This window comes from Salmo salar, chromosome 10, assembly GCF_965601325.2.
Source record: "Salmo salar chromosome 10, fSalSal1, whole genome shotgun sequence".
In the NCBI taxonomy this organism is placed as follows: Eukaryota; Metazoa; Chordata; class Actinopteri; order Salmoniformes; family Salmonidae; genus Salmo; species Salmo salar.
In genome coordinates this window covers 118,966,820-118,986,319 of record NC_138300.1, presented here as the reverse complement: position 1 = coordinate 118,986,319, position 19,500 = coordinate 118,966,820, and the positions used below count along the sequence as shown (strand labels likewise).

The 19,500-nt window shown below is 40.2% G+C and overlaps 1 protein-coding gene across 2 annotated transcripts in view; it reads left to right on the top strand.

The window, feature by feature from the left end:
* Positions 1-19,500, top strand: part of LOC106561707 (5'-nucleotidase domain-containing protein 3) — a 41,654-nt gene that overhangs the window by 4,241 nt on the left and 17,913 nt on the right. For both annotated transcript variants that reach the window (XM_045688498.2, XM_045688497.2), the window contains exon 3: positions 15,118-15,248. In XM_045688498.2, the coding sequence (XP_045544454.1) occupies positions 15,118-15,248 (131 nt within the window). The remainder of the gene's footprint in view (positions 1-15,117; positions 15,249-19,500) is intronic.

Sequence of the window (19,500 nt, the reverse complement as noted above, 5' to 3'; positions counted from 1 at the left end):
CAAAAATATTATTAATTGACAAGGAAAGTATGGAGGGGACAACTATGGTATAGTATGAAGATGAAATTGGCATTTTGAATGGATGTAAAAAAAAAATACAAATCTATATCGTTGACTTACGGGTGTGGGGTGAAGAAAAAATGACTGAGAAGCACACCTTATTAGTGGTGGGGAGTTAAGACAATCAGACATCCCCAAATGGGCACTTTCCTACATTTGACATTTGCGAGAAGCAGGCCAGGTACTTCTATGCTCAGTCAACATTAACAGGACAGAGAAACCAGACACATTCTCATTGCTCACATGGGTCGTGTAAATGATTTGTATGAAATAAACCAAAACTTGTTTCTCAAAAGTCTAGCAGGTTGTGAACTCTGCAAACATTTTCACTCTGAGAATGACAATGGTAAATGACTGTAGTTAATGCATGCATTAACAAAAATGGATGTAAGTAAATGACAGGAATGAACAGTAAATTGCTTGTTTTACAAACGGTTGGCTACCACAGTGGCATTCATAAAAGTACATTGTGGGTCAACACTGTGTAGCCTCGGCTGCTGTTCCACTTTGCAGGTATAGGAGGTCAGCATTTATCATTTATTTTGTGCAAATCATACCATGCCAGGTTGTAGAGGTTTGACACATTGTCCATTTGACACAACATTAGCGCATTGTAGGCCTCAGAGCCAGAACAACCATGTGGACTGCCGTTGAATAATTAACGAATAGTCAGACACATCCAACCTTTTTTTTAAAGGAAGACCGATTTTAAATGTATTTATTTACTACACTAGCAAGCAATGAAAACATACACTGTATAAAAGAAAGTCCACACATCAAGCTGTTGTTTTACTGACGTGCTGTATAGCCCAGTACAGCTAGCAGATTAGCTGCTGGAGCATTAAACGTGCTGTATAGCCCCGTACAGCTAGCAGATTAGCTGCTGGAGCATTAAAGGTGCTGTATAGCCCCGTACAGCTAGCAGATTAGCTGCTGGAGCATTAAACGTGCTGTATAGCCCCGTACAGCTAGCAGATTTGCTGCTGGAGCATTAAACGTGCTGTATAGCCCCGTACAGCTAGCAGATTAGCTGCTGGAGCATTAAACGTGCTGTATAGCCCCGTACAGCTAGCAGATTAGCTGCTGGAGCATTAAACATTAAACATTAGCTTAAGCTACATAATATCTCACCACCACCATCTCCTATCTCTCATTCATTCCTTTCTCGAGCACACAGGGATAGGGGCTGTCAACAGTTGAATTAAATATGTTTTGTTCTGGAATTCATGTTCCAGAACAGATTTCACTTGGTTTCCCAAATGAAGCACTGGGTAGCTGCAGGAACAGGGTTGGAGAGCCCATGGCATACAGAGTTTCGGCAGAATATCACCTGTCGCACAGTGAGAGGCTGCCTGCTCCTCAAACAATAGTTAAATCGTGAAGTGAAATGTCTTCTTATAAGCCCAGCCATTTCTATATGCAGTCGTTGTCACTAAAAAGAGCATGGTGTTTGTAACGCCAGGGTTGTGGGTTCGATTCCCACGGGGGGCCAGTACAGCCTATGGCAAGGCGCATGGCCAGATCACATACAGTAGGCCAACTCATATTCTGTTCTTCTGAAATACATTTTCTTCATATCATAATGTTTCTTTAGACCTGTCTAAAATAAATCATGGATTTCTTGTGGTGGTGTACACTGAGTTTACAAAACATTAAGAAGAACTTCCTAATATTGAGTTGCAGCCCCCCCCCCCCCCCCCCCCTTGGGCCTCAGAACAGCCTCAATACTTCGGGGCATGGACTCTACATGGTGTCAAGCGTTCCACAGGGATGCTGGCCCATGTTGACTCCAATGCTTCCCACAGTTGTCAAATTGGCTGGATATCCTTTGAACCATTCTTGATACACACAGGAAACTGATGTGTGAGAAAGCCTGCAGCGTTGCAGTTCTTGATACAAATTGTTGCGCCTGGCACATACTACCATACCCTGTTCAAAGGCACTTCAATATTTTGTCTTGCCCATTCAACCTCTGAAATGGCACACATACACAATCCATGTCTCAAGGCTTAATCCTTCTTTAACCCGTCTCCTCCCCTTCATCTATAATGATTGAAGTGGATTTAACAAGTGACATCAATAAAGGATCATAGCTTTCACCTGGATTCACCTGGTCAGTATATGTCATGGAAAGAGCAGGTGTTCATAATGTTTTGTACACTCAGTGTATATTTAGTAGATATCGATGTTCCAAAGGCGTACATCAGCGGCTTGTATGTGTGGAGACCTGGAGATGTTAAACATGAAAGCCTGGAGATACCATTAAAAAAAAAATAAAAAAAATAAACATTAGTGGTCAATATAGGGCCACTGCCCTATAATCACGATTAGCTTATATTTATCTGGCGAAATTCATCGTTACTCATTGTCACTTCATTCTTAAGTTCTGCACGCAATGCATAGGCATAATATAGCGTTCATTGTAGCGGCTAACGTGCCAAATCAATACAATCTAATAGTATTGTCATACAATGCATTCAGAAAGTACTCAGACCATTTACTCAGTACTTTGTTGAAGCACCTTTTGGCAGGGACTACAGCCTCGAGTCTTCTTGAGTATGACGCTACAAGCTTGGCACACATGTATTTGGGAAGTTTCTCCCATTCTTCTCAGCAGATCCTCTCAAGTTCTGTCAGGTTGGATGGGGAGCGTCGCTGCACAGCTATTTTCAGGTCTCTCTAGAGATGTTCGATTGGGTTCAAGTCCGGGCTCTGGTTTGGCCACTCAAGGACATTCAGAGACTTGTCCCGAAGCCACTCCTGCATTGTCTTGGCTGTGTGCTTAGGGTAGTTGTCCTGTTGGAAGGTGAACCTTCACCCCAGTCTGATGTCCTGAGCACTCTGTAGCAGGTTTTCATCAAGGATCTCTCTGTACTTAGCTCAGTTCATCTTTCCCTCGCTCCTGACTAGTCTCCCAATCCCTGCCGCTGAAAAACATCCCCACAGCATGATGCTGCCATGTTTCCGCATGGCATTCAGGCAAAAAAGTTAAATCTTGGTTTCATCAGACCAGAAAATCTTGTTTCTCATGGTCTTAGAGTCCTTTAGGTACCTTTTGGCAAACTCCAAGCGGGCTGTCATGTGCCTTTTAATGAGGAGTGGCTTCCATCTGGCCACTCTACCATAAAGGCCTGATTGGTGGAGCGCTGTAGAGATGGTTGTCCTTCTAGAAGGTTCTCCCATCTCCACAGAGAAACTCTGGAGCTCTGTCAGAGTGACCATCGGGTTCTTGGTCACCTCCCTGACCAAGGCCCTTCTCCCCTGATTGCTCAGTTTGGCTGGGCGGCCAGCTCTAGGAAGAGACTTGGTGGTTCCAAATTTCTTCCATTTAAGAATGATGGAGGGCACTGTGTTCTTGGGGATCTTCAACACTGCAAAAAAATTTTGGAACCCTTCCCCAGATCTGTGCCTCAACACAATTCTGTCTTGGAGCTCTATGGACAGTTCCTTCGACCTCAAGGCTTGTTTTTTTTCTCTCTGGCATGCACTGTCAACTGTGGCACCTTATATACAGTTGAAGTCAGAAGTTTACATACACTTAGATTGGAGTCATTAAAACTAGTTTTTCAACCACTTCACAAATTTGTTGTTAACAAACTATAGTTTTGACAAGTCGGTTAGGACATCTACTTTGTGCATGACACAAGTCATTTTTCCAACAATTGTTTACAGGCAGATTATTTCACTTATAATTCACTGTATCACAGTTCCAGTGGGTCAGAAGTTTACATAAACTAAGTTGACTGTGCCTTTAAACAGCTTGGAAAATTCCAGAAAATGATGTCATGGCTTTAGGAGCTTCTGATAGGCTAATTGACATCATTTGAGTCAATTGGAGGTGTACCTGTGGATGTATTTCAAGGCCTACCTTCAAACCCAACTTTGCTTGACATCATGGGAAAATCAAAAGAAATCAGCCAAGACCTCAGAAAAAAAATTGTAGACCTCCACAAGTCTGGTTCATCATTGGGAGCAATTTCCAAATGCCTGAATTTACCACGTTCATCTGTACAAACAATAGTACGCAAGTATAAACACCATGGGACCACGCAGCCGTCATACCGCTCAGGAAGGAGACACATTCTGTCTCCTAGAGATGAACATCATTTGGTGCGAAAAGTGCAAATCAATCCCAGAACAACAGCAAAGGACCTTGTGAAGATGCTGGAGAAAACCGGTACGAAAGTATCTATATCCACAGTAAAATGAGTCCTATATCGACATAACCTGAAAGGCCACTCAGCAAGGAAGAAGCCACTGCTCCAAAACCGCCATAAAAAAGCCAGACTACGGTTTGCAACAGCACATGGGGGCAAAGATCGTACTTTTTGGAGAAATGTCCTCTGGTCTGATGAAACAAAAATGGAACTGTTTGGCCATAATGACCATTGTTATGTTTGGAGGAAAAAAGGGAAGGCTTGCAAGCCAAAGAACACCATCCCAACCATGAAGCATGGGGGTGGCAGCATCATGTTGTGGGGGTGCTTTGCTGCAGGAGGGACTGGTGCACTTCACAAAACAGATGGCATCATGAGGAGGGAAAAATATGTGGATATATTGAAGCAACATCTCAAGACATCAGTCAGGAAGTTAAAGCTTGGTTACAAATGGGTCTTCCAAATGGACAATGACCCCAAGCATACTTCCAAAGTTGTGGCAAAATGGCTTAAGGACAACAAAGTCAAGATATTGGAGCGGCCATCACAAAGCCCTGACCTCTATCCTATAGATATAATATTGTGGGGGTGCTTTGCTGCAGGAGGGACTGGTGCACTCCACAAAATAGATGGGAGGGGAAATTATGTGGATATGGATTTCCCTGTGGCTCAGTTGGTAGAGCATGGTGTGTGCAACGCCAGGGTTGTGGGTTCAATTCCCATGGGGGGCCAGTACAAAAAAAAAAATGTATGAAATGTATGCATTCACTACTGTAAGTCGCTCTGGATAAGAGCGTCTGCTAAATTACTAAAATGTAAAATGTAAATGTTGAAGGAACATCTCAAGACATCAGTCAGGAAGTTAAAGATTGGTTGCAAATGTGTCTTCCAAATGGACAATGTCCCCAAGCATACTTCCAAAGTTGTGGCAAAATGGCTTAAGGACAACAAAGGTCAAGCTATTGGAGTGGCCATCACAAAGCCCTGACCTCAATCCTATAGAACATTTGTGGGCAGACCTGAAAAAGCATGTGCGAGCAAGGAGGCCTACAAACCTGACTCAGTTACACCAGCTCTGTCAGGAGGAATGGGCCAAAATTCACCCAACTTATTGTCGGAAGCTTGTGGAAGGCTACCCAAAACGTTTGACCCAAGTTAAATAATTCAAAGGCAGTGCTACCAAATACTAATTGAGTCTATGTAAACTTCTGACCCACTGGGAAAGTGATGAAAATGTCTGTAAGCATAGTCGTTCATATTTGACATTACGTTGGATGAAATGCATAATTGTAGCCTATTTCACAAGTGGTTCTTTGCAATATCACAGTCATTTCATCAATTGATTCTCCAGTGACAAAAATATTTCATCCGTACTTTATGAGCTCAGTAGACCGACTACTGCCTTTAACTGCCTTTAACTCTCGTCAATGTAGGCATTTACATTTGGTTTTGTATTTCATCTCATCATTAACAAAATGTCTTCTGCAATAACTTCATATGTTGAGTCAGTCCTTGCAATCAGTTCCATCTTGAATAAGGGTTATGTTCTCCAGCCTCCCAGCAGCAAACTGAGTGGCTATCGACATTCGTCTTATCAATTAAGAACTGTGGCTTTCAGCTTCAGTTGTGCTGCCTGTAGGCCTATTTAATGCTCATTTCATGTATTTGTCTTCATTCTAATAATTTTGTTCATTGTTACAGGTGGAGCTTCAGTTTCTAAGAACCAGGTTACATCTTACCTGAACTGATTTGAGGAAATGCTTCTCTATGCAAGCTAACATCCTACCCAGCTAACAACGGTTGGTCCCATAGTCATCACCTTCAGTTTTTAAATTAAGGCTGCCCAGCAGTGTGATCCATCATGTTGGTTCCTTTACTGCTAGTGTACAAGGTTCATCTGGCACCTGCACCTCTTTGGTTAACACTCAAGTTTTTCATTTACACTTTTACTCAAGTGCCTTTTTAATGTTACAACAGTGCCTGATAATCTCAAGATGCTTTAATTGAACCTTTTATTTAAGATCTCATTATGTGTTATAGACAGTTGGCCCTCTGAGATTTTACTATGTCTGCTTTCTCTCCGTATACTTTTGGAAGATTTTCAGACTCAACATTTCTGCAGTTTGTTGCCCTTTACATTACGGGTAAATGGTAACTCTATAGAGGGCCTCATCTCAGGAATATCAATGGCATGTCACACACTAGGCGAAAACACAGGCGACTATTACTTCTCGTTGCTTTGTCTCACGCCATCTTTGCCCGTTCATATTCAGTCAGCACGACTCTTCTTCATCGCAACACAACACTTTTATTCTCAACACTAAGCTTCCTGCTACTTCCTATTCTACAGCATATGCTCGTAGCCCTCAAGTCTTTTTTTACTGGTTTTCCCATGGTTTCCTTCTAATGGCAAGTTCGCAACTCCTGTCACTTTTATTCCTTCATGTGATTTAGGTTTTTCTGATCTGGTCTTTTCACCTTAATCATTTTCAAGCTTTTTAAATCAGGTTCCTTGGGTACTATCATAATAGCTAGCACTTCCACTGAATCCATTCTCATGCTTTATGCTAATATATATTCCCGCTTGACCCCGCTCTGCTCCTCGTCATTCTCCTTTCATCTCTCTACAACCCGCATCTGTTTCACTTCTCTCCTTTCTCAAGTAATATAAAGGTGTTATCTTTTACCTCAACGCTACACTGGTCACTCGTTCAGAACTGTAGTTGCAGCCACACAAGGGTATAATTCAACCTTCACCCTCCAGCAACTAGGTCACTGGTCATGCTCTGCCTACACCTTATATGTTAGGCCCAATCTATTGGCCATCCTCTCAGCAATAGTCCTTTTATCATAGCTATCAATAGCTACTTTAGTTGACGAGTATCCATTTAAACTCATTCATATAATAATTCATTATTACACTTTCATCATAGGTGTAACATGAAAGGCACTCAGCAGGCCGGCATTCGGTCAGACACTCTTTGGCATGTGTCCCTATCGCTTTGTATGACTTAGTTCGGCGCAAAGCAAATGTCTCATTATATCATACAAATGGCATTACAGCGGTCCTACATACAAGCGTACGTAGCATTTCATCTAAACACATGGCGTTCAGCCCGCCATGCTTTAATGAAACTTACATATAATACTTTCCATTACAGTATAATCTCACTTTTGTTATATTTCTTGCATGCGTCTTTTTTTACATCTAGTTAGTCATTGTTTTTAATCTTTTGTTGCTTCGTTGCGTCTCTTCTCCCTGTTAAGTAACTTATTCTTTTGGGGTGGGTTTCGATGCTAGCGGTCCTGCGTAGGGCTACCTACCTTTACGTCTGGCTCCGAGGATCTTCCCTCTGTCTTTCTTGTTCACTCAGTTAAACATGTACTAGATTGAAATAGAGTTTAGGAAAGTTCAATCAGGAAGGCTGGTTTGAATGCTCGTTTTAACTTCATTCAGTAAGTATAACATAATTCACTCTGTTTCCTATTCTATGGGCATAGTGGGAATGAATACAAACGTATCATCATCATAGCGTCTTGTTTCTCCTCTTTCCTATTACCCATGTGTGGAATGTCATTCACCTATTGACCTTTATAGCCTATAAGCACAGCACAATAATGCACATTCCTCACGCTTGCTGATCAACCTATGGGCTCACTCTTGCAATTATCACTTCCCTCTCTCTTAACCAATGGGGTGTAAATCTTGGGATGTATTTATATGTTAACTTACCCACGTTCTCTCACTTGCTGTTTTTCTGCAACAGTTGTTAACAACCACCCACTTCCCTACCACCAGCAGCTCTAATATCCTTAATGCCCGTCATTAGAACTCCTTTACCCCAACAGGGTTGTTTTGATGCCAGCAGTATCGCATAGGGGCTATCTGCCATCACATCATCTGGCTCCTAGGATCTTCCCTCTGAGACGGAGGCAATTCCACAGACTATTTAATGAAATTACATATTGCATTCCATCTTTGTTCATTCAGTTAAGCCTCTACTCGATTGAATTACAGCAGGTGAAGTGGATTTACATCCGGTAATGGCATTATGGTAACAGAATTACATGATGAGTCCCTGACCTGTACTATACAGAAATGCATGATTATCGATATGAATATCATTCTCTTCATTGTGATTTATCCTAAATAGGTACACAATATGCAAAATATCCTTATTTTGCATATTTGGGTGTTATTCTACACACTGGCTATTATTTTAATGAGCTTCGCCCTTGAAACAAGTCGACATTTGGTTGTTCGGTAACAGACAAAATCTGAAACAATCATAGACGTCTCTGTTTCACAGTAGAGTACAGTACAGTCACAGTAGAGTACAGTCACAGTAGAGTACAGTACAGTCACAGTAGAGTACAGTACAGTCACAGTAGAGTACAGTCACAGTAGAGTACAGTACAGTCGCCATCCTATATCTCAGATATTTTATCTCCCTACGAGCCAGGATGGAGCCTGAGATTCTCTGGCAGGGCACTGTTAACCATTCCAGTGATTTGTCTGCCATTGTAATCCTTGGGCGAGCCGCCTAAGCATTTTTCCAGGTCGCCTGTCCAAACAGTGTAAAAAAATATATATATATACAGTACCAGTCAAAATTTTGGACAGACCTACTCATTCAAGGGTTTTTCTTTATTTTTACTATTTTCTACATTGTAGAATAATAGTGAAGACATCAAAACTATGAAATAACACATATGGAATCATGTAGTAACCAAAAAAGTGTTAAACAAATCCAAATATATTTTAGATTTTTAGATTCTTCAAAGTCGCCACCCTTTGCCTTGATGACAGCTTTGCACACTCTTGGCATTCTCTCAATAAATACAGTATTTATTGGTTTATTCGGATCCCCATAACAACCGGCCATGTTTGGGAGTCCCATAGGGTGGCGCCAATTGGCCCAGCGTTGTCCAGGTTTGACCGGTGTAGGCCGTCATTGTAAAGAAGAATTTGTTCTTAACTGACTTGCCCTTGATTAAATTAAGGTTAAATAAAAAATGTAAAATAAATACAACTTTTGCATAGGCAGCAGCTACTCTTCCTGGAGTTCCATAAAAACCACAAAACATGACAAGTAACAAAACACTGGTATACTGATAGACAAGGACAGTCACACGTGTGAAATACAACAATATACAAACAAACAGAAATGCATAATACAAACAATGCAACAACAAAAATGTATGTCTGTGTGTACGTTTGTTTGTGTGTGTCCCCGCCATTCCACGAGATGTTTAATCTTAAAAAAAAAAAAAATGTTTAGGTAGTTTTGTTTGCTTGAGTAATAGGAGATGGAAGGGAGTTCCATGTGATCATGGCTCTGTATAATACTGTGCGTTGCTGTGAGTTAGTTTTGGACTTGAAGAGACCCCTGGTGGCATGTCTTGTGGGGTATGGATGGGGTGTCTAAAGAGACCCTTGGTGGCATGTCTTGTGGGGTATGGATGGGTGTCTGATGAGACCCCTGGTGGCATGTCTTGTGGGGTATGGATGGGGTGTCTAAAGAGACCCTTGGTGGCATGTCTTGTGGGGTATGGATGGGTGTCTGATGAGACCCCTGGTGGCATGTCTTGTGGGGTATGGATGGGGTGTCTAAAGAGACCCCTGGTGGCATGTCTTGTGGGGTATGGATGGGTGTCTGAGCTGAATGGTATTTGATTTATGAAGACAATCTGGAATTGTCATCACAGTAATATTTCTCATAAAAACTAGAAGAGAAGCAGTTCATCTCTTGTCAACCCTCAACCAGGAAAGACTGGCATGTTGTTGATGTTAGTTCTCTGTGGGGCGGCAGGTAACCTAGTGGTTAGAGCGTTGGGCCAGTATCCGAAAGGTTGCTAGATCGAATCCCCGAGCTGACAAGGTAAAAATCTGTCGTTCTGCCCCTGAACAATGCAGTTAACCCACTGTTCCCCGGTAGGCCATCATTGTAAATAATAATTTGTTCTTAACTGACTTGCCTAGTTAAATAAAGGTTAAATATTTTTAATAAATTGCAATTAAGGGCAAGGTGTGCTGCTCTGTTTTGAGCCAGCTGCAGCTTTGCTAAGTCTTTCTTTGCTGCACTTGACCATATTACCGGACAGTAATTAAACCGGGACAAGACCAGAGCATGAACAACTAATACAGTTGATTTTTATTTAAAAAAAAAAACACAACACATTTTTGTAACAGGTCACACCATTTATACACAAGTTAGGTCTTAGAGAATGTTCTGAACCCAATACAATGCTTTTAGTTGTAGATGTATTTAAGACCAGTTTATTATGAATCACCCATTATGATACTGACTGTAACTCCTTATTTAGATTTTTAGTGAGCACACTGGCTTTGGGTGCTGACATGTAGAGTGTGGAATCATCTGTATACATAGTCATTCTAGCTTTGTGTCAGACCAGTGGTAAATCATTTGTAAATGTAGACTAACACTGGTACTCCACGCTGTTCCAGCCATCAGAGTTCACAGGGCCGATGGAAACAGCAGGGATTTAAACACAAGCCCAATGTGGCGAGAACACAAACCATTACCACTACTCTACTGTACTGCACTTTTCTTTTACTGTTCTCTAATCTCTACTGTACTCTACTGTACTCTACTCCTACTGTACTGTACTTTTCTTTTACTGTTCTCTAATCTCTACTGTACTGTACTCTACTCCTACTGTACTGTACTTTTCTTTTATTGTACTCTACTCTACTGTACTGCGCTGTCCAAACTTATGAAACAGATTTCTATTATTGGTTTAGATTTTGTCCGGCCAGGCCTGGCTGACTAAATTTCAACTACTTTTCAACATCAATGGATATCCGGTGCTCAGTGGGTGATGATGCTTGTTACAGGAAATGGAAAGAGAGTAGGTGGTAAGTTTCATGGTAGGTGTCGGGAGAGATTACATTTAACTAGAGGGAGCGAACGGCAGAGAGAGGGAGAGGTTTTCTAGACTGTTTTCAGTCTTTCTTTGACCACCAGATGACAGAAAGAGAAAGAAAACTGTTATGAACTGAACATAACAGTATACCAGTGGAAGGGAGGACAGCAGTACTGAACATAACAGTATGTTAGTAGAAGGGAGGACAGTAACAGTATACCAGTGGAAGGGAGGACAGTAGCAGTATACCAGTAGAAGGGAGGACAGTAACAGTATACCAGTAGAAGGGAGGACAGTAACAGTATACCAGTGGAAGGGAGGACAGCAGTACTGAACATAACAGTATGTTAGTAGAAGGGAGGACAGTAACAGTATACCAGTGGAAGGGAGGACAGTTGCAGGTGACCAGTGGAAGGGAGGACAGTAGTACTGAACATAACAGTATACCAGTGGAAGGGAGGACAGTAACAGTATACCAGTAGAAGGGAGGACAGTAACAGTATACCAGTGGAAGAGAGGACAGTAACAGTATACCAGTGGAAGGGAGGACAGTAACAGTATACCAGTGGAAGGGAGGACAGTAACAGTATACCAGTGGAAGGGAGGACAGTAGTACTGAACATAACAGTATACCAGTAGAAGAGAGGACAGTAACAGTATACCAGTGGAAGGGAGGACAGTAACAGTATACCAGTGGAAGAGAGGACAGTAACAGTATACCAGTGGAAGGGAGGACAGTAACAGTATACCAGTAGAAGAGAGGACAGTAGAACTGAACATAACAGTATACCAGTGGAAGAGAGGACAGTAGTACTGAACATAGCAGTATACCAGTGGAAGGGAGGACAGTAACAGTATACCAGTGGAAGGGAGGACAGTAACAGTATACCAGTAGAAGGGAGGACAGTAACAGTATACCAGTGGAAGGGAGGACAGTAGCAGTATACCAGTGGAAGGGAGGACAGTAACAGTATACCAGTGGAAGGGAGGACAGTAACAGTATACCAGTAGAAGGGAGGACAGTAACAGTATACCAGTGGAAGGGAGGACAGTAGCAGTATACCAGTGGAAGGGAGGACAGTAACAGTATACCAGTGGAAGGGAGGACAGTAGCAGTATACCAGTGGAAGGGAGGACAGTAACAGTATACCAGTAGAAGGGAGGACAGTAGCAGTATACCAGTGGAAGGGAGGACAGTAACAGTATACCAGTAGAAGGGAGGACAGTAGCAGTATACCAGTGGAAGGGAGGACAGTAGTACTGAACATAACAGTATACCAGTGGAAGAGAGGACAGTAACAGTATACCAGTGGAAGGGAGGACAGTAACAGTATACCAGTGGAAGGGAGGACAGTAGCAGTATACCAGTGGAAGGGAGGACAGTAACAGTATACCAGTGGAAGGGAGGACAGTAACAGTATACCAGTGGAAGGGAGGACAGTAACAGTATACCAGTAGAAGGGAGGACAGTAACAGTATACCAGTGGAAGAGAGGACAGTAACAGTATACCAGTGGAAGGGAGGACAGTAACAGTATACCAGTGGAAGAGAGGACAGTAACAGTATACCAGTGGAAGGGAGGACAGTAACAGTATACCAGTGGAAGAGAGGACAGTAACAGTATACCAGTGGAAGAGAGGACAGTAACAGTATACCAGTGGAAGGGAGGACAGTAACAGTATACCAGTGGAAGGGAGGACAGTAACAGTATACCAGTGGAAGGGAGGACAGTAACAGTATACCAGTGGAAGGGAGGACAGTAACAGTATACCAGTAGAAGGGAGGACAGTAACAGTATACCAGTAGAAGGGAGGACAGTAGCAGTATACCAGTAGAAGGGAGGACAGTAGCAGTATACCAGTAGAAGGGAGGACAGTAACAGTATACCAGTGGAAGGGAGGACAGTAACAGTATACCAGTAGAAGGGAGGACAGTAACAGTATACCAGTGGAAGGGAGGACAGTAACAGTATACCAGTAGAAGGGAGGACAGTAACAGTATACCAGTGGAAGAGAGGACAGTAACAGTATACCAGTAGAAGGGAGGACAGTAACAGTATACCAGTGGAAGGGAGGACAGTAACAGTATACCAGTAGAAGGGAGGACAGTAACAGTATACCAGTGGAAGGGAGGACAGTAACAGTATACCAGTAGAAGGGAGGACAGTAACAGTATACCAGTGGAAGGGAGGACAGTAACAGTATACCAGTAGAAGGGAGGACAGTAACAGGTGACCCTACCATGGTTTGTGACTACTTTCATATCCCATTTTAGCCAATTCAATTGCAGTAATTCTGTTTTTTTTCCCCCCTTGGTAAATCCGCTACTGATTTGGTAAAATAATTGAGTTTTAATCACATAATAATTAATAAACAAACTTGATATCAGTAAACACACTGTAACTAATTAGTATGTCTACCTTTTCTTGTTACCTTTGTGAACTTTCATTATCCTCCCTACATGAGAGAGAGAATTTAGAAATGATCTGAACCTTTGCTTATTGCACATTTTTTTAGGATGGAAAATGCTTGAAATAATTATATATGACTTAATTTCTCAAAAATATAGACTCTTATTTTCATTTGACACCCAATTTGACATGGTCCTATAAACTTCACATGTTGGTGCTCATGTGTCCGTTTAGATGGAAAATCTTATACCAAGTTTGTGTTGTATTGCCAATTCCTCGCCGGGGGGGGCAAGTTGGAAGGTTGGCAAGACGGCACAAAACTGATCTGGGACCACAGTCTGTTTTTCTAGTCCGGTTTCCCAGATCTGTTTGTCGTGTTTTGCCAATAGGAGTTGGCAAGAAGGCACAAACAAAAATAGCCAACTCCTATGGTCGTTGTCACTCAAAACTCCTATGGTCTGACATCACAACAATCATAGGAGTTGTCACGATGGCACAAACAGCTCTTATGGTCATTGACCATGCCAAATTGCCATTGAATGCCACAATGAATGCTTTTGAAAATGATTTCACAAGGCCCATTTCAAATGATATGCCTACATACTTATAACTACTAGGCTAAGAAATAAACAATTGTTTTTCTTTTGATAATTTAATTAACCTATATCATGTTATTTCAAGTTATCCCTTTGGAGCGCAATAGGCGTAAATTATATTGTTTTACCGTTCCAACATTTGATGTACAGTCACATTCACTGTGGTTGTCTGAAGTATTCTATAGAGTTCACAGCTTGGCAATGTCTCATCGCGATTGGTATTCCCCGTAATTTGCAACAATGTCAATAAACGTCATCTCTGTTACCTTTGCGGTACCTCAAACTGTCGTGATTGCCAGATGAGAGAAACTTTTTATGAGTTGATTTGACTCCTGGCTCAGTTTGTTTGAGCTGTGTCATCTTAAAATCTACCATGAGAGTTTTTTTGTTGTTGTCCTAAAACATGTTTTAACGTGATTCCTAGGACCTTTTCTATGATGCTTTGTAGATACTGCCCCCAGGTCTGTTTGTGCAGTATAACCAAATCCTTTGGTCGTTGGCAGGCCTAACTAGCACTGGCATAAGACTGCACTCACTGTCACATGAAAGACCACTCTGCTCCAGATGCATATTAATCATATTAACTGAAAACTGTTTTATTATGTCATTCTGTTGGACTTGACAAAGCACAGGCTATGTCTTTGTTCGTAACCTTGACAACCCCCCCCGCCCCCCATTTGATTCAACACTTGCCATATTTTTCCAAATAGAGAGAGATTCTATTTATACTGTCAGTGTCACCCTGTTAAAGTTGACAAATTATCTTCTAACAGTGGTTTAAAGTAGTGTTTTTTTTTTTTAATATTCAGCCTTTTCAAGATCTTCCACTGAGAATTAGTATAAGTGGACTTTCTGCAAAGCCTATGTTCAAAGAAGGAAGATTTGAATGAGCGTTTTTAAAACTGTATCTTAAGTTTAGACAGTTTACACATCCATCTCCAATAAATGATGATAAACATAGATACTTGTTTCTGTAGTGATAACATCTTGTTTTCTTCTGCCTTAGTACCCTGAGGGCTTGCGAGAGTACGAGTACATACCTAACTTTGTTGTCAGAGGACTGCACTATGATGTCCAAAAGGCTTTACTGATGAAGATAGATGCCTTTCACTACATACAGCTGGGAACCGTATACAGGTATTTGCAGTCTAGCTATTTCTTTGAATACATTGATTAAAGGCCTAGTGCAGTCAAACATGTGATTTTTTTCCTGTGTTTTTATTATATATTTCCACAATATGAAGTTGGATTAATACTATGCAATTGTGAAAGTTATGATAATGCCCTTTTAGTGTAAAATCTGTTTGAAAAGGCTGCCTGAAATTTCAGCCTGTTTTGGTGGGATGGAGTTTTGGCCTGCCTAGTTAGACCAATAAGAAAGAGTTCCAAACCTCTCTGCCAATAACAGCTAGTTTTAACAGCTAGTTTTCCCCTCCCCACTCAGACCACTCCAAGACAGTCCTAGATAAATTCTTGTTTGAGAAATAGCTCTTTGCTACGAAGCAATTTTTGTTTCTTTTTGACAATTTTTATTGAAAACAATCATAGTAAGGTAATTAATTGTTAGCTAGAAATGATTTGCTATAGAGATTAAAACGGCTGTATTGGACCTTTAAGCAATGATAATCCTCTATCTGTGTATCTATACTGTCATGTTTATCTATATCTGACTATACTGTCATGTTTATCTACATCTGACTATACTGTCATGTTTATCTATATCTGACTATACTGTCATGTTTATCTATATCTGACTATACTGTCATGTTTATCTATATATAACTATACTGTCATGTTTATCTATATATAACTATACTGTCATGTTTATCTATATCTGACTATACTGTCATGTTTATCTATATCTGACTATACTGTCATGTTTATCTATATATAACTATACTGTCATGTTTATCTATATATAACTATACTGTCATGTTTATCTACATCTGACTATACTGTCATGTTTATCTATATCTGACTATACTGTCATGTTTATCTATATATAACTATACTGTCATGTTTATCTATATGACTATACTGTCATGTTTATCTATATCTGACTATACTGTCATGTTTATCTATATCTGACTATACTGTCATGTTTATCTATATCTGACTATACTGTCATGTTTATCTATATCTGACTATACTGTCATGTTTATCTATATCTGACTATACTGTCATGTTTATCTATATCTGACTATACTGTCATGTTTATCTATATCTGACTATACTGTCATGTTTATCTATATGACTATACTGTCATGTTTATCTACATCTGACTATACTGTCATGTTTATCTATATCTGACTATACTGTCATGTTTATCTATATCTGACTATACTGTCACGTTTATCTATATCTGACTATACTGTCACGTTTATCTATATGACTATACTGTCACGTTTATCTATATCTGACTATACTGTCATGTTTATCTATATCTGACTATACTGTCATGTTTATCTATATAACTATACTGTCATGTTTATCTATATATAACTATACTGTCATGTTTATCTATATCTGACTATACTGTCATGTTTATCTATATCTGACTATACTGTCATGTTTATCTATATCTGACTATACTGTCATGTTTATCTATATCTGACTATACTGTCATGTTTATCTATATCTGACTATACTGTCATGTTTATCTATATCTGACTATACTGTCATGTTTATCTATATCTGACTATACTGTCATGTTTATCTATATCTGACTATACTGTCATGTTTATCTATATCTGACTATACTGTCATGTTTATCTATATATGACTATACTGTCATGTTTATCTATATGACTATACTGTCATGTTTATCTATATCTGACTATACTGTCATGTTTATCTATATCTGACTATACTGTCATGTTTATCTATATCTGACTATACTGTCATGTTTATCTATATCTGACTATACTGTCATGTTTATCTATATATAACTATACTGTCATGTTTATCTATATCTGACTATACTGTCATGTTTATCTATATCTGACTATACTGTCATGTTTATCTATATCTGACTATACTGTCATGTTTATCTATATCTGACTATACTGTCATGTTTATCTATATCTGACTATACTGTCATGTTTATCTATATCTGACTATACTGTCATGTTTATCTATATCTGACTATACTGTCATGTTTATCTATATCTGACTATACTGTCATGTTTATCTATATTACTATACTGTCATGTTTATCTATATTACTATACTGTCATGTTTATCTATATCTGACTATACTGTCATGTTTATCTATATCTGACTATACTGTCATGTTTATCTATATCTGACTATACTGTCATGTTTATCTATATCTGACTATACTGTCATGTTTATCTATATCTGACTATACTGTCATGTTTATCTATATCTGACTATACTGTCATGTTTATCTATATCTGACTATACTGTCATGTTTATCTATATGACTATACTGTCATGTTTATCTATATCTGACTATACTGTCATGTCCGCTTACGTCGTATCATCTGACTATACTGTCATGTTTATCTATATCTGACTATACTGTCATGTTTATCTATATCTGACTATACTGTCATGTTTATCTATATCTGACTATACTGTCATGTTTATCTATATCTGACTATACTGTCATGTTTATCTATATCTGACTATACTGTCATGTTTATCTATATCTGACTATACTGTCATGTTTATCTATATCTGACTATACTGTCATGTTTATCTATATAACTACAGTGGGGGGAAAAAGTATTTGATCCCTTGCTGATTTTGTACGTTTGCCCATTGACAAAGAAATGATCAGTCTATAATTTTAATGGTAGGTTTATTTGAACAGTGAGAGACAGAATAACAACAAAAAAATCCAGAAAAACGCATGTCAAAAATGTTATAAAATGATTTGTATTTTAATGAGGGAAATAAGTATTTGATCCCTCTGCAAAACATGACTTAGTACTTGGTGGCAAAACCCTTGTTGGCAATCACAGAGGTCAGACGTTTCTTGTAGTTGGTCACCAGGTTTGCACACATCTCAGGAGCGATTTTGTCCCACTCCCCTTTGCAGATCTTCTCCAAGTCATTAAGGTTTCGAGGCTGACGTTTGGCAACTCGAACCTTCAGCTCCCTCCACAGATTTTCTGTGGGATTAAGGTCTGGAAACTGGCTAGGCCACTCCAGGACCTTAATGTGCTTCTTCTTGAGCCAGTCCTTTGTTGCCTTGGCCGTGTGTTTTGGGTCATTGTCATGCTGGAATACCCATCCACGACCCATTTTCAATGCCCTGGCAGAGGGAAGGAGGTTCTCACCCAAGATTTGACGGTATATGGCCCCGTCCATCGTCCCTTTGATGCGGTGAAGTTGTCCTGTCCCTTTAGCAGAAAAACAACACCAAAGCATAATGTTTCCACCTCCATGTTTGACGGTGGAGATGATGTTCTTGGGGTCATAGGCAGCATTCCTCCTCCTCCAAACACGGCGAGTTGAGTTGATGCCAAAGAGCTCCATTTTGGTCTCATCTGACCACAACACTTTCACCAGTTGTCCTCTGAATCATTCAGATGTTCATTGGCAAACTTCAGACGGGCATGTATATGTATTCTTGAGCAAGGGGACCTTGCGGGCGCTGCAGGATTTCAGTCCTTCACGGCGTAGTGTGTTACCAATTGTTTTCTTGGTGACTATGGTCCCAGCTGCCTTGAGATCATTGACAAGATCCTCCTGTGTAGTTCTGGGCTGATTTCTCACCATTCTCATGATCATTGCAACCCCACAAGGTGAGATCTTGCATGGAGCCCCAGGCCGAGGGATATTGACAGTTCTTTTGTGTTTCTTCCATTTGCAAATGATCGCACCAAATGTTGTCACCTTCTCACCAAGCTGCTTGGCGATGGTCTTGTAGCCCATTCCAGCCTTGTGTAGGTCTACAATCTTGTCCCTGACATCCTTGGAGAGCTCTTTGGTCTTGGCCATGGTGGAGAGTTTGGAATCTGATTGATTGATTGCTTCTGTGGACAGGTGTCTTTTTTACAGGTAACAAGCTGCGGTTAGGAGCACTCCCTTTAAGAGTGTGCTCCTAATCTCAGCTCGTTACCTGTATAAAAGACACCTGGGAGCTAGAAATCTTTCTGATTGAGAGGGGGTCAAATACTTATTTCCCTCATTAAAATGCAAATCAATTTATAACATTTTTGACATGCGTTTTTTTCTGGATATTTTTGTTGTTATTCTGTCTCTCACTGTTCAAATAAACCTACCATTAAAATTATAGACTGATCATTTCTTTGTCAGTGGGCAAACGTACAAAATCAGCAGGGGATCAAATACTTTTTCCCCCCACTGTATACTGTCATGTTTGTCTATATAACTATACTGTCATGTTTATCTATAT